A 16,785-nucleotide genomic window follows, 5' to 3' on the forward strand; every position below is an offset into this window, starting at 1 on the left:
GTTCACATCCCACCTGTCCAAGCTGAGGGTCATAACATGTCTGAACAAGTTGATTTTTAAAAAAGACTATATCATGCCTGAGTTTCAGGACTTCAGATGCAGTATAAAGCTCCCTTTAGACAATTACACTTTGTATTCCAGCCTTTTGGAAGCTAAAAGAGTCCAATAAAAGTGACTACTCACTTGATTTAGCAATACAAATGCAAAATGTTGAAGATGCTATAAATCTGAAACAGAAAAGGTGAATGCTTCAAATAGTCAGTGGGTCTAATAGCATCTGTGGAGAGGGAAAGAGTTGATGTTTCATGTTTGATATTTCTTTAGAGCTACTAATTTGATGTCTTTGTGAAACTTTCTACTTTCATCTGCACTATTTACCATACCTCCTAAATGTGTCATCTGCAAACTCTGACATATGGTACTCTATTCTTTCTTCTAAGTAATTGTTAAATATAATGAAAAGCTAAGATCCCTGGGTAGATCCTTTAAGCCCAGTAGTCATAACCTGCCAATTGGAGGAAATATCCATTATCTGCTTCTTCTAATTCAATTCTCTACTTGCTCAACAACATAATTTTGCTAGATGTAAGGAGGAAATTGTGGGATATTCTCCCCTTTTTTTGCAAAAGGGGAACAAACAGGATAATTCCATTTGCTAAAATAACTGAGGTTTTTTTTCCAGCATGATATCCTATGCACATTACCAGAAGCTTGCCTAGATACCAATTGTTGAAAATACTCTTGCACTTGGAGGATGCCAAGACTTTCCTTTTAGAGTTTTCAAATTCACAGAAACTGAAAAAGCTGAGGTAGTAAGATATAAAATACCCGAAAACACAGCTCCCTTGAAACCTCCCAACAGAACCAACCAATTTGTTTTATTGACTGACTCACAGACCTCATGATCTCAGTATTAATATGTTAATGGAACCAATTATCTTATAAGGGCTGATATACACACGAGTCCTTTCAGCTGTTATGAAGTCATGTGTCCAGCCTATCAGAAACTTATTTTCTGTGATATTAATAAGCAATATTATCATGCTTTTCCAAGCAATGGGTGCCAAAGAATTTCACAACTCTCTGCAAGTGTCCTGATTTTACAATCACAAGTTGTTTGTGTTTAAGCCACAACTGAAAATGTAAACATAGGCTTCTTTCTATGAGATCAGAATTTGTTAATTGTCTCAAAGTAACTTAAAAAGATATATAAAAGTAACTAAAGGACAAGAAAAGAAAGCTGCCAATTCGAGGACAGCCAGTCAAGGGCAAAGCAGGGCCCATTGCCAAAGATCTTCCTGACTTGACAATCCTCATTTTGTTCTGGAATTTCTGGGCCTGGTTTGAGGAATGATGGATAATACAATATCTCCTTGGGAAGTACAGTGGATTTCCGTGAAGCTGGGGGAGAAAATGACCCACCCCCTTTACAACACTAGCTGCTGTATTCAAGTAAGTTTAAAGGCCCAGTCTTTAAGTTAGTGAGTGGTGCAGTAGTAGTTTGGGCCATGCGTTGGTGATAGAATTACGCAGGTGTTGGAACTCTCTTTAAATTGCCCAACATTTCTTGGGTGGCTATCAAGGCAAGTTGTGATATCTGTCCATATCTTTGTCTGACTTGGGGTTCCAGACAACAGTCCTGAAAGTCTGCACATCAGGGGTTCTATAGATTTCAAATGATCATGGTGTAAGAGGATTTCTGATTGATTGATTTTTTTTTAGTATTTTGAGATGTTGCTAAAGTAAGAAGATTTTAAGTAAGTTTTCACAATTGTCAGAGCCTCAGAGTGATCACTTGCCTCATGATTCCTCAATGCTTTGCCAGCAGCAGCAAGATTCAAATAAGGTGTTATGGAATATGAATAAGAACTCACCTCTTGTTAGGTGTTATACTAACTAAGTGTGACCTCATGCAATATTAAAAAAACTCCACTTGGTCAGATCCCCTGCCTCTTAAGTATCTACTCTCACTAATACCAGTCCTCTCTATGCTGTTTACAGTTTAATTCGTGTACCTTTTAAAAATTTTGAAAATACCTCCCAACTCTACCACTGAGAAGGACAAGAACAATAGTGTCGTACACTAATGCAGAATCTTTTGATCAATTGTGAAGCTGGAGCAGTTTGCAAAAATAGAGATAATGTGGGTGGGAATTTTAAAATGCATACGTGGGTGTGATCAGGAGCATTGTTGTGTCAGCGTGCTCACAGATAATAGCTGAATGGGTTTTGCCTGTTACCTAATCCAGTCCAAAGTTTTGGGCAAATTCAAGTTGATCAGGAGCTCATGGGAATGTTGATTCTGGAGGTAATAAAAGCACAGATAAGGGTTTCAATAGCAGATGAGCTAATATAGAGGGATAGAGACGAGTGGTATATAGATGGAGGTACAGTCCTTTCTGCTATAACGCGATAGTTGTGTTCTTGTGGGCTATAGAAAATCGCGCAATAACTGGGCTAATGGAAAAAAAAATAGGGTTGGGGCAGACCACCAAAAATATTACTCAAAATCAAAACAAGTATAGTAGTTAGCCGAACACAAAGGATAGCACGGTTTAAATAAATGTTAAATTCATAACCAGTAATCTTCAGGTCTGTTGATACATACACATAAATTAGGAACAGATGTAGGCCATATTGTCCAGTTGAATGGGGGCTAAGAGGGGCATTGCACAAGAACTGTGTAGTTAAAGGCTGGAAACCGGCTGAAACAAGGGATGGTGAATGGACACAAAATATTGATTTAAAAGTAATTTGACTTTGCAACTGTACAGTTGCAATCTTGCCAGCAGAATAACGCATCATGCATTCCAGAATGTAACAAGCCGGCTTAAGAGGCTGAATGGCCTACATCCGTTCCTAATTTATGTGTATGTATCAACAGACCTGAAGATTACATTCCTGTCTTTGTAAAATTGGGTCTTTCAGACACACGATTACTAACACCATAGCATATCTGCTGACACACATATTGATTGTTTGTTGTACTGATCAATTGTACTGATCTGTAGAAGCCAAGTCACAGACTTAATCCCTGGGCTAGGCTGATGAAAAAGATCTGGACTGTGAAACTCAAGATGACTCTTCAGGTTTGCTGATGCATGCATATGAAATAGGAGCCATTTGACCTCTTGACCCTGCTTCACCATTCCGTAGGAATAATGACCAATCTATTTGTTTCAAATTCCACATTTCAATCTACCCCTGAAAATCTTTCGTTCCCTTTCCTAACAGGAATCTGTCTACCTCTGCCTTTAAAATATTCAAAGATCGTGCCTTTTGAGGCACAGTGTTCCAAGGTTTCACCATCCTCTGAAAAAAAAATTCTCTTCACCTCTGACTGGTTATCAGGGCTCACTGAAAGAGCTGCCAAAACCTGGTAAGGAGGGGTTGAAGGACTGTTTTTCCCATTCCTTGTATGACAGGTATTTGTTTTGGATTAGGGTATCTTCACCAGTTTAAGGTGTACTTTAGTATTTTTAATTCTGTGATTATAAGGAACTAGTCAGACATGTTATCTTGAGTTTAACAAAGTTAGAGGTTAGTTTTATTGCGCTAAAACCAACCTAGGTAAAATATTTAAATCGTGCTCTAAATTATGTATCTGAAATTCTCACACACGTACAGATTACAGAGTAGCGACGTATAGGTTTGGCTGGGTTACAGGCCATATGAAATAAGTTCACTGTTTTGAGGCTTGCTATTTCCTCTGACTGTAGCTAACATCAGGGTTGCCAACTGTGGCTGAAGCTATACAAGTAGTTTATTTCCCTTGAAAATGATCATGTCTTTTACCCCATCAGCCTTAGTTCAACCTGTACACAATAATGGTCTCCTAACTGTTCCATAGAATTACCAACCTTCCCCTTCTCTCCACCCCCCCCTCCCCCCAACGCCACCACTTGTCTAATGACTTTGGCCCGCCGTGATCTGGTTAAAAGACTGATCATTCTGAATAGTAGAAATGCAGTTCTTTTCCTGTCTAAGATTCAGAGTCATACTTGAGTTAAGCACAGTATATGAAAATGTTGTCTACCACAGAATGTAATCTCTTTAAGAAAAGCCTTGTGTTTATGTATCGTGCGTTTTCATTTATGTCAGCAGAATTTCAATCTAACTTGCTTACAGAATTTCACAGAATCGTAGAATCTCTACAGTGTGGAAACAGGCCATTTGGCCCATCGAGTCCATACTAACTCTCCAAAGAGGATCCCACCCAGATCCACCCCACCCCTGTAACCCTACATTTCCCTATGGCTAATCTAACTAGCCTACACATTCTTGGACACTATTGGCAATTTAGCATGGCCAGTCCACCTAACCTGCACATTTTGGGCTGTGGGAGGAAACCAGAGCACCTGGAGGAAATCCACGCAGACATGGGGAGAATGTTCTAACTCCACACTGACAGTTGCCTGAAGGTGGAATTGAAACTGTGGCCTTGGTGCTGTGAGGTAGTGCTAACCACTGAAGCACCATGCTGCCCCAAGGCCATGTCAGCGGTGCCCTACTTTTGCTGATAGTTAGTCTGTCGCTGCTCACTTTTCTCCTCCTTTGAGATTTAGCTTTGGTGAGCAAAGGGGCAAAAGTGTTCATGTGTGCAGTACGCATGTGTGGTGCAGATGCAAGTGATTAACAGTTTAAATGATCACATTTCATCATATCACATAACTGGCTGTGAACTACATTCTCAATACAGTGAGATCATGTTAGATCAGCTTGAATCTCTGAAACAATTTCTATGAATTATGTGAGTGATTTGCTTAAAATATTGTTTAATAATCTCCCAAAATGCTTTTTTTGAACCACGAGGAGTTTGATACCGACTCCTGCAGACTCTTGGTCATTTTGGAAGGGTTGGCAACCATAGATAGAACCTGAAGTCTCAAAAGCAAGACCTGAGGTGTCTTAAAGCTGTGGCTAGGATTTCTTGTGTCCTCCCCCACCCCACAGATGTTGCTGTGGATTTGAAATCTTTCTTTAAAAATTTCTGTCTACTGCAGAAAGTTGGAGCAGCCAAATTAATAGACAGGGTGCAAGTCTTTTGTTAAAGCAAGAGGGGTAGGCATGAGCTTCTATTCATTGAGTATCATGGAATCTCTATTCACTCAACTGCTGGTCCAGTCCCAAAAAAACATGAGTGAACACAGAGTGTGTGTGCTTGGTTTGTCATGTGACTTCTCACTCCAACTACCATTAATTCAAACAAATTGTATTTTCCAATAATGGCTTGATCAAATCTAATCTGGAAGATATCTCCTCAATATTGTTGGAAAGAACGATGAGCTTTGGAATGGTTTTCTTTTCAGTTATTGAATAATGTAGGTGTTTCCGTAGCTATCTTGCTGATAATGCAAGAAAAAGTCATTTATAATAGGTGAGCCATTGCCTTTAATGAGTTTTGCAGACTTGCTGCTTCGTCACTGTAGAATGGGAATGCAGGAGGTGTAGTGATGTTAATTTGATTTGGCCACTTGCTGTGAGTCTCTTGTTTTAACAAAAAAAAAGTACTTTTTAAAAAGTACAATGTATGAGTCCAACTGATGAGCTAGAAATTAACGTTTGACAAAGGCAAATCTTTGTTACAAAGTCAGATTCCCTTTTTTGGTTTTACAGCTTTATTCTTTTGTGGCCAGTGTTTTGTAGTTCTAACCTTAAATTTGATATTCCACTTCTGTAGAGTTTACATTGCTGCTTTGTAATTTCCAAATTAGCACCTTTAAAAAGCAAAGTAGAATGAAAATAATCACAATTTCAACTGTACAATGATTTTATTGGTATGTTCTATGTGGGGTTGGGGGAAGAAAATGGAATGAGCATGTCCGGTGTGCTATTTCCAGCATTTTTTGTTTTCCTCAATGGCATGTTCATCAAGTGATGGCATAGGATGTAGCCCAGTGGGGCAAGTAAAGGAAGCAAACAGAAAACCGATTTAAATTTAGCAACAATAAAGTATATCTTTAAAACTTTTTGAATAATGGCTCTGATGAAAACAGCTCTATGAAAACCAAATCATCTTGAATGAAGATGAGAGATGGATGTTTACAGTTTGTTTCATAGTGGATACTTGAATTTATCAAGCTGACTTTCAGCACTAGGAAATGGAAAACATTTTTCTGGCTAGGCCATTTTGTCAATAGTAGCACTGGTTCAGACATAGGGCAGCCAGGTGCAGAACGAAGTTCTCATTTCTGTGCAGCAAATTGTCTGAAACTCAGCTTGAATATTCAACTCGGCACCCCCTACTGGCAAGGACTTTGTTTTCTGTTTCCAACAAATACTTATCTGAACTCGTTCTGAGTGAGATTGCTAACTTAATGGCATCATATCCAAAAACTCTTGGTCACTGTGGAAATTGTTACATTTCTATTTGCCTTGTGAAAGGTTAACTTGCAAGCATTAAATTCTAAGTGAAAATAACTAGTGTATTAATAGGCTAGAGTGAGCTTTGTTTTAGTCATCTGTAAATAATTTAATGCCTCAAGAAAATGAGTTATTGCAGTGAGTTTTTTAAAATCTTAATTGACGTGTAAATTGCATAATAAATAAAAATACAAGCACTTTTGAAACAGTTGCTGAAATGGTTATGTTTTGATGTATGTCCTATATATTCAGACTAGAATAAGGCTAATCTAAATACAGTATTGTACACCGAAATGCAGCCCTATGGCGAGCATTCAGTTTAACGGAAATGATGCAGACTCTCTTTATTTTGTTAAGAGGCAGCAAATCTGATTGTGTGTTGCACAGAGTTAGCAGTTTTAGTTTTGAGACCTGAGTAAGATCTGGACGATAAATCCAGGCTTGGTTGGGCAGATGTGGCATAAAATGTTCATGCCACATAAGTGCTGGGCACTGAATATCTTCAACAAAAGAGAATCTAACCATCGCCCCGTGACATTCAATGGCATTTACAATCCCCCACTATCAACATGTTGGGGTTTACCATCGACCAGAAGCTGATCCAAACCGCCAAACAAATATTGTGGCTACAAGAACAGTTCAGAGGCTAGGAGTTCTGTGGTAAGTAACTTGACTTCTTTCTCCCCAGTGCCTGTCCATAAATATAAGGCACAAATCGGGAGTCTGGAATAGTCGGTACTTGCCAGGATGAGTGCAACCTCTGAAGGACAAGGAAACAGATGCATGGGGACACCACCAGCTACAAGTTCCCCTCCAAGCCACATACCATTCTGACTTGGAACTACATCGCCATTGCTTCACTGTCGCTGGATGAAACATCCTGGAACCCCCCCCTCCCTAACAGTACTGTGAGTGTACTTTACACCCCAAGGACTGCAGTGGTTCAAGAGAGTGACTCTCCACCCCCTTCTCTAGGCACTTAAGGGTGGGCATTAATCACTGGCTTAGCAAGTGACACACATCCTGTGAACGTTTTTTTTAAACTGATAACTTTGAAGGCAAGACAATTTATTTTTTGGTGTGGAAACCTGACCACTCTCTGTATAGCACTGAGGTCACATTGTTAGGTTGTGGCTTTTAGTTATGTGCAACTGTATGTGATCCAGGATGTCAGTGACAGATTGAGAAATGATCCTGTGGTACTCTTCAAGTGTCATTTTATTTGTGCATTGTCATGAATGCTGTAGGTGAATTTTAAAATAGGTGCGTAATTGAAGTTTGGTTCTAACTATTTGACACACTTCGAGTCATCGTCATACAGCACAGAAACCGACCCTTTGGTCTAACTCATCCATGCCGACCAAGTTTCCCAAACTAAACTAGTCTCACTTCCCTGCATTCAGCCCATGTTCTCTCTAAACCTTTCTTATTAAAGTAACTGTCTAAATGTCTTCCAAATGTAACTGTACCTGTATCCGCCACTTCCTGTGGCGTTTCATTCTGCACATGAACCACCCTCCGTGTGACAAAGATGCCCTTCAGGTTTCTTTTACATCTTTCTCTTCTCACCTGAAAAATATACCCCCTAATTTTGAACTCCCCCCACCCTGGGGAAAAGATCGTTGCTATTCACCTTATCTGTGCCCCTCATGATTTTATAAATCTCGAAAAGGTCATCCCTCAACCTCGGACGCTCCAGTGAAAAAAGTCCCAGCCTGTCCTTACAACTCAAACTCGCCAGTTCTGGCAACATCTTGGTAAATCTTCTTTTTGAACCCTCTCCAATTTAAGAAAGTACTAATGGTGAAATGAAATTAACCTGATTTCAGTTATTTTAAGTTGTGGATAAAGTTGGTCTCTTACTGCGAGGCAATGGCCTAGTGCTGTTAGTGCTAGACTATTAATCCAGAGACTTGGGTAATGTTCTGGCAACCTGGGTTCAAACCCTACCATGACTGACAGTGGAGTTTCAGTTCAATTACAGTCTGAAATTAATGGGCCCTCTCGTGGCTCAGGAGTAGTATCACTACCCCTGGACTGAGAGACCCCAATTCAATCCCAACTGCTTCAGAGGTGTGTAATAATACCTCTGATTAGGTCAATTAGAAAAATAGGTTAAATTAAGAAAAGATAAAGTTGACCTGTTATTTGAATGAAGCTGATCTATTGAGAATTACTTTATCAATATGAGGGCTAAGTGCGATGTAATCTACACCTTCCTGTTTGGAATGAGCCTTGGGCCTAAAGAGGGCCTACTGATGTTTGTTTATACTGATTTCCTGACTCTTCTCTATAGAACTAGGTTGCTTGAGAAGTTTAACAGAAAATACATGAATCATTTATGAAGTAGGCCAATTCATTTCATCTTTTCCTGTTAGATTTCTTGTCTGTTGTGACAGTTTTATTTACCTTGGATGTGGGGCAGTTACTCGAGTCAGACACCTGAACACTAGTTTTAGGTTTTTAAACTTGACATGATTGACATTTCTGTCCTAAAAGCAACTGAGGTTTTGGTTAGAAATGATCAGTTTTCACTTGTGCTTTAGTTCATGTCATTTCCAACTATTGCACACCACAATAACAAGCTGGAATTGCATATTGATTAGAGCTTTTCAGTGTCTCTTGATGATTTATTATGTTGGATATTAACAGGTTAATATACTTGTGAAAATAAAATAGTAAATTGTGTTTTAGTCTTATAGCTTTGGCCCTGATGATGTTTGATTTCCATTCACATCTCCGAGGTTGACTCCTTGTGAGATGCTTTTGCAGTCTCCAACCTGCCTTTGGTGGTGCCTACCTCTCCCAGTGGGCCATCAAAGGTCTGGAGTTACTGGTCCTTTGGGCCTGCAGAATTGGGAGGCCACAAGGACTGCAAGGGCTGAAGCAGCCTATTAGGAGACAAAACCCAGAAGGCTGCAATTTCGATCATCCTGTCTTTGGCATCAGTGACCAGAAAATACAGCCTACGGTCTCTAAATCACCTGCTATACTCTACTGGAAACTGGTGTTTTGCTCAGCTTTTGTTACATGAGTACAATATGCCACTAATGACGTTCTGTAGTACAATGATTTAGCTGTGAACATTGAGCACTTAAGTTATGGATAGAAGGGAAGGGAAGAGAATCAAATTTCTTATCTTTTGCTCTTAATGCTCTCAGTATACTTTATCACAATTGGCTAACTGGAAAAATTGGTGCTGTTATTCTGATTAATTACAAATGTGCAGGTTTTCATTCCTTTTTTGTAGGGGCTGTAGAATGCTGATTTCAGCTACAATTTCAATGTTTCAAAGCAGCATTCAGTGTATCAGTGCAAGCCATTAATTGACTTGCATTCAGAAAATTTTATAGTTTCCAATTATTTTCAAATATTTTTGTATCTTATCCTCTCTGAAGCAAATTTATTTCACGCCAGTTAAACACAGAGACACTACGCACTTGTAAAATATCACCCAAAGCTCCATTCAGCATTCCAGAACTTGAGAAAGAATGTGAAATATACAGTTGCTAATTCAGAAATGTATAATACTGTTGATGAATCCACTGTGTAGTGTGAAGTAACTAATCAACAGCTGTTGGATTGCAAATGTTTGAGAGTGGCTTATGCAGAAATTATGAAAGGCTGTATTGAAAGTGCTTCACAGATATAAGAAACTCTGCAATGTGCATTCAGTTTGACCATACATATTTAAAACCTTTTTAAGTCAATTCCATGATATGTTGAAAAGCAAATATCAATGTGTACGTTTGTTATTTTGTTAGCAATACATACCTGTTTCCAATGAAGTGTGTACCTTCTACTGTAATTGTAGTGCAAATAATTTAATTCCATTATTTAAAAAGATCCCAATCCCAAGTACAGTTTGAGTAGCACTGTGGTTTTGCAGTGGATGTAGTTGAGCTCTCAAAAGATTGCTTGCTGATTTTAATAAGGCTTTGATTCTTTGCAATTATTCAAAAATTAATAACAGTGCAATAATAATAGCAAAAATCAAAGCTGTTTAAAGTAACTTAACAAGACACTCGTATAAAGCTTGAAAAATGTGCTCTCCTTTGGATTTTCTAACTAAAAAAATTATCCATAATTACAATTGTATGATTTTTAAATTAAACTATGGTAGTGACCATGTATTCTAAACCAAATCCAGTGTGGTACCATGTGAGACCACAGAAAAATAACCAGGATGAAAAATGTAGGTTGCTCAGTCTATGTGTTGACAGTTAAGCATATATACTGCAAGGAGAAAACAAATGTGCAGCCAATTATCATAGATGTGATGTCGCACTATTGAAATGCATTCAAGCTCCCTTTCTAAGCAACACCGTGTATAGGGACCTTATTTTTTCTAACCCACTGTCTAGTCTGTGTTTTTTTTTTCAATAATGCAATAAAAAAAAATTAACGAAACTTGAACTAGCATATGCTCTAAGAACAGCTTTGTTTAATGGTACTATTGTGACCTTTAATAGATCTCCTGCCTCCGCAGTTTCTCTCCCAGTTGGTCATAAATATGGAAGATTCTTGTCTTTTTATTTAAAAGACACAAAGAATCATGCATGTTTGACCACCATTTTCACTGCAATTTTGCATGTATTTCATGTCCTATTCTATTCAGTCAGATGTATTGGACACTTTTTCAGGAACACTGTTTTCTTGGGGACAGGTTATGTTAACTTAGGACAATGCTTGGGAAAACATGGGTGTATAGTCACCCTATGCAATGGAATAGGACTATCTTCCTTTTGCTGTTGCTGTATTGGAGGCTGTACCCGATGGTATTGCAGCTGGTCTTCTCACCTTCAGGCTGAGGAGCATTACCATTACTGGCAACTGTTGGCTGCACTGAGACCAGTAATGTAACTTCTTATACTGTATGGTGTGTGTTTTTTTTTGTTTCATACTTTAATCTGTGTTTTCCTTTTTTGTATATAATTGTTTTTGAATGATTTATTTATGATATCTTCAATGAACTGTTACATGATTAAAGTAAAATCCAGGCTTTACTTGGTCAGTAGGCTGATAGGTTATGTATGTAATCTAACTCTATTCTTGTGTTTCTCAGGACTATTAAGTGGTCAGACTACAACCAGTGGCAACAAATTGGAGAAGCTGGATTCACAGCAAGTCCTGAAACTTTGTTTACGGTATCAGGATCATCTACATCAGTGTGCAGAGGCAGTGGCTTTTGATCAAAATGCCCTTGTTAAGCGAATCAAAGAGGTAAGAGCAAGGAATGAGACCAGAGGACAAATAATATGTATCAAGTAAACTTCTGTAAGTAGCTCTGAGTGAGTTTCTTAAGTCTTTATTGTAAATATCAGAATAGAATAGGTCTTGCTGTTTCTCTTTAAGCTGACTTGGATTTTAGAATAACTTTAGTATACTTCTGTATTTTGTTAGTTTTCTAAGTGTTTCTTTTTTCTCTACAGTTTTGACTGTTCTACTTTTTGAGTTTTCTTTTACTAAAATCCAAACTTCTTGTAATTTGCCCACATATATTTGATTCAATCAGTAAATAGTTAACATCTGAGAAAAGGTACAGGAATTGGAAAATGTTTTACAAGATATATTGTGTGAATTACTATTCTACTTATCCAGTCAGAATGTTAAGCATTATCAATTCGGATATAATACAAGTGCGCTAAAGCTTTCTCCTACTATGCCCTGGTAATATTCCCTGGCCCAAATATCAGTAGTATAGTTCCTACTAAATATGTCTTTGCACTTTACACATTTGCAAACAGTATATGCCTTTCTTTGATAGTGAAGATTAAAAGGTGATTGAAATAATCAATACTTCTGATAGTGTCTTTGGAGAGTTAACCTTTTGAGTTGAGCAAGAGTCATGTCTGTCTGTGTAAATGAGGCCGTGTATGCTAGCCCTCCTGGGTAAGTTCTGATCAACATTTAGTAAAAGCCAGCTATTCAATATGCAACTGGGGGAGGCAATGGCCTAGTGGTATTATCACTGGACTGTTAATCGAGAGACCCAGATAACATTCCGGGGACCCAGGTTCAAATCCTGCCACGGCAGATGGTAGAATCTGGAATTAAGAATCTAATGATGACCATGAATCCATTGTCAATTGTCGTAAAAACCCATCAATATCCTTTAGGGAAGGAAACTGCCATCCTTGCCCGGTCTGACCTACATGTGACTCTAGACCCACAGCACTGTGGTTGACTGTTAATTGCCCAGAGGGCAGTTAGGGTTGGGCAATAAATGCTGCCTAGCCAGCGATGCCCTCATCCCATGAATGAATAAAAAAAAAAGCTCCTTCTAAAAATCCAGCCACCTGTTCTCTGTTCCTACTTGCAAGGTCAGCTTTCCCTTCTGTGGTCCCTTTCGAACGTACCACCCTCTAATTTCCATTCGCCTTTTCACGGCCCTGCTGCATATGCTTTTCAATGGAGTCAGAGTCAGTCATATAGCATGAAACAGATCCTTTAGTCCAACTCGTCCATGCTGACCAGACATTCCAATCTGACCTAGTCCTATTTGCCAGCATTTGGCCTATATCCTTCGAAAACATTCCTATTCATATACCCATCCAGATGCCTTTTAAATATTGTGACTGTACACCCCTCCAACACTTGCTTTGGCAGCTTGTTCCATATATGCACCACCCTCTGCGTGGAAAAAGTTACCCTTCAGATCCTTTTTAAATCTTTCCCCTCTCACTTAAATCTATGCCCTCTAGCTCTCTTTTATATACTGTTCGTTGTGGTGACAGCTCCATAACTACAAGAAGCAGCTTAAAAATAAGATGCTGAAAGATAAAAGGAAGAAGTAAGGCAGCAAGGGAAAGATGAAGCAAAGTGAGAGAAAACAAAAAAATGGACAAGAATGGAGGAAACAAAAGGAAAGAGGTAGAAGCGTAAGGTTTAAAACAAAACACCAACTTATGACAAATCTCATCGGGTTCAAAATTCAGGAGAGAACCAAGTTGAATAATTTGATGGAAAGTCAAGCTGAATTTAAAAGGGAATGGAAAAACTGCATCAGGAAATAAATGAGGCAAAGAGAGTTAATGGGAATAGATTAGTGGTTAGCATAAAAGGAAAACGAAAACACTCTCTTGGAAACATAAAAGGGTAATCAGAGGAAGAGTGAGCCTGACTAGGGACCACAAAGAAGATTATTTTATGAAGGCAGAGCATGTAGGCAAGATACGAAATGAGTACTTTGGCAGCATCCCCTTCTGTCATATACACAGATGTAATGTAGCAGTAAAGAGAGGATGGGAACAATATTGGAAAAAGTCAAAAGTGGATGAAGAGGTGGCACTTAAAGTCTGGCAGTACTCAATGCTGACGGATGATCTGGCCTAGGTGAAATGTGCTTACAAAGACCAACAGAGGGCAACAAACAAAGAAATAAGGAGAGAGAAGATTAAATATGAGGGTAAGCTAGCCAGTAATATAAATGAAGACTGTAAGAGTTTTAGATATACAAAGGCAAAAGAGAGGCAAAAGTAGACATTGGGCCACTGGAAAATGACACTTGAGAGATAGTAGTGGAGAATAAGGAAATGGCTGAGGAACTGAATAATTACTTCGCATCAGTCTTCACGGTGGAAGACACGAGCAATATCCCAAAAATTCAAGAGAGTCAGGGGGCAGAGCTGAGTATGGTGGCCATCACCAAGGAAAAGGTGCTGGTAAAACTGATTGGCCTGAAGGTGGATAAATCACCTGGACCAGATGGACTACACCCCAGAGTTCTAAAGGAGATAGCTGAAGAGATAATGGAGGTGTTAGTGGCGATCTTTCAGGAATCACTAGAACCAGGGAGGGTCCCAGAGGACTGGAAAATTGCTAACGTGACACTCCTGTTTAAAAAGGGAGTAAGGCAAAAGATGGAAAATTACAGGCCTGTTAGCCTAACCTCGGTTATGGGTAAGATTTTGGAGTCCATTGTGAAGGATGAGATTTCTGAATATTTGCAAGTGTATGGTAAAATAGGGCAAAGTCAGCATGGTTTCATCAAGGCAAGGGGCCTGACAAATCTGCTAGAATTCTTCGAGGAAATAAAGAGCAGGGTAGACCAAGGAGAGCCAATGGATGTTATTTACCTGGACTTCAAGAAGGCCTTTGACAAGGTGCCGCGCAGGAGGCTGCTGAGTAAGATAAGGGCCCATGGTGTTAGAGACAAGGTGCTAGCATGGATAGAAGATTGGCTGTCTGGCAGAAGGCAGGGAGTGGGGATAAAAGGGTCTTTTTCAGGATGGCAGCCAGTGACAAATGCTGTTCCACAAGGGTCAGTGTTGGGACCACAACTTTTCATTTTGTACATTAATGATCTAGATGAAGAAACTGTGGGCATTCTGGCTAAGTTTGCAGACGATACAAAGATAGGTAGAGGGACAGGTAGTATTGAGGAGGCGAGGAGACTGCAGAAGGATTTGGACAGATTAGGTGAGTGGGCAAAGAAGTAGCAGATGGAGTACAATGTAGGAAAGTGTGAGGTTATGCACTTTGGTAAGAAGAATAAAAGCATGGACTATTTTCTAAATGGGGAGAAAATTCAGAAGTCTGAAGTGCAAAGAGACTTGGGAGTTCTAGTCCAGGATTCTCTCAAGGTAAACTTGCAGGTTGAGTCAGTAGTCAGGAAGGCAAATGCAATGTTAGCATTTATTTTGAGAGGACTTGAATATAAAAGCAGGGATGTACTACTGAGGCTTTATAAGGCCCTAGTCAGGTCACATTTGGAGTATCATTTGCAGTTTTGGACCCCATATCTCAGGAAGGATGTACTGGCCCTGGAGCAGGTTCAAAGGAGGTTCACGAGAATGGTCCCAGGAATGAGAAGCTTAAAATATCAGGAACGTTTGAGGACTCTGGGACTATACTCATTGGAGTTTAGGATCTAATTGAAACTTATAGAATACTGAATGGCCTGGACAGAGTGGATGTTGGGAAGATGCTTCCATTGGTAGAAGAGTCTAGGACCTGAGGGCACAGCCTTAGAGTAAAGGGAAGACCTTTTAGAACAGAGATAAGGAGAAACTTCTTCAGCCAGAGAGTGGTGAATCTATGGAATTCACTGCCACAGAAGGCTGTGGAGGCCAGGTCATTGAGTACATTTAAGACCTAGATAGATAGATAGTTTCTTGATTATCAAGAGGATTAAGGATTATGGGGAGAAAGCAGAAGAATGGGGTTGAAGAACCTATCAGCCATGATTGAATGGCGAAGCAGACTCGATGGGCCGAATGGCCTAATTTCTGCTCCTATGTCTTATGGTCTTATCATTGCATTCTGAGGAAAGTTCTTGTTTGATTCTTGTTTAATTCCCATGTGGGCATGGCTGAAAAAGCCAGCATTTGTTGTCCAACCCTTGCTGTCTTTAAACGAAGTGGTTTGCTAGGATGTTTCAGAAGGCAGTTAAGAATCATCACTGTATATATGGAGCCCCATAGAGGCCAGACCAGTTAAGGTTACTAGATTTTCTTTCCTAAAGGACATTAGTGAACCAGATGGGATTTTGCAGCAAATAATGATTGTAATTATGGTTACCAGTCTAAGACTAGCTTTCAAGTCCAGATTTTATTAATTGAGTTTAAATTCCAGCAGTAGTTGTGGTGGAGTTGGAACTGTGTCCTAATCAAGTGATATATTACCACTACGCACTCATCTCACCATTGTAAGGGTGGAATGGAGGCTTTACCACAATTTTCCAATCATACTTGGATATAGAAGTTGTGCCAATGAGCTGGGCCAATTGCCAACGTCATGTCATGTCTTTCTTTTTTTAAAAAAGAAAGACTAAACTCAGCAGCTATATCTTAATATCTGTGGTGTGGACACTTTTAGAGGTTGTGATCTAAAATAAAATTAACTGGCACTTGGGAAAATGTGGGATAATGGATGAAACTAGGTGGATTTTTTAAGAAGAGTTCATGCTTGGATAATTTTATTTAGTTATTTAGAAATATTTGTGGAGGGTTAATGAGATTAGTGCATCAGTGCATGTGGATCTTCAGAAGATAAAGTAACCCTTTAATGGACTTGCTAATAGAACTGGATGGTAGTGCTTAAATGAATATGGAAAACAAAAAATAGCTAAGGGCTAGAAGGAGAATAGTGAGGAACCATTGTCTGTTCTGGAGATAATGTTAGGCTGTGACAACCCACAAGGATTGGGTATTTCACCCACTGATCGTTTTGAAGTTCATTAATGGCTTGGACTTGCATTTATAGGACATAATCTCAAAGGGTCCCAGCGGCAGGTGAGCAGCCTTTCCTGCAGGATTGCTACAACAGTAACAGTAATACCCAAAGAGGCTGAGAATTTTTTTCAAGACAACAAGGTGCAGGGCTGGATGAACACAGCAGGCCAAGCAGCATCATAGGAGCAGAGAGGCTGACGTTTCGGGCCTAGACCCTTCATCAGAAAAGGGGGAGGGGAAGGGGGTT

The 16,785-nt window shown here is 39.4% G+C and overlaps 1 protein-coding gene across 1 annotated transcript in view; it reads left to right on the plus strand.

Annotated features, from left to right (window-relative positions):
* Nucleotides 1–10,491: 10,491 nt before the first annotated feature.
* The window catches only part of borcs5 (BLOC-1 related complex subunit 5), a 41,603-nt gene continuing 35,309 nt past the window's right edge, over nucleotides 10,492–16,785 (plus strand). The window contains exons 1-2 of the mRNA XM_048607897.1: nucleotides 10,492–10,585; nucleotides 11,429–11,586. Coding sequence (XP_048463854.1) covers nucleotides 10,492–10,585; nucleotides 11,429–11,586 — 252 coding nt within the window. The remainder of the gene's footprint in view (nucleotides 10,586–11,428; nucleotides 11,587–16,785) is intronic.

Source organism: Rhincodon typus, chromosome 18, assembly GCF_021869965.1.
Source record: "Rhincodon typus isolate 14 chromosome 18, sRhiTyp1.1, whole genome shotgun sequence".
In the NCBI taxonomy this organism is placed as follows: Eukaryota; Metazoa; Chordata; class Chondrichthyes; order Orectolobiformes; family Rhincodontidae; genus Rhincodon; species Rhincodon typus.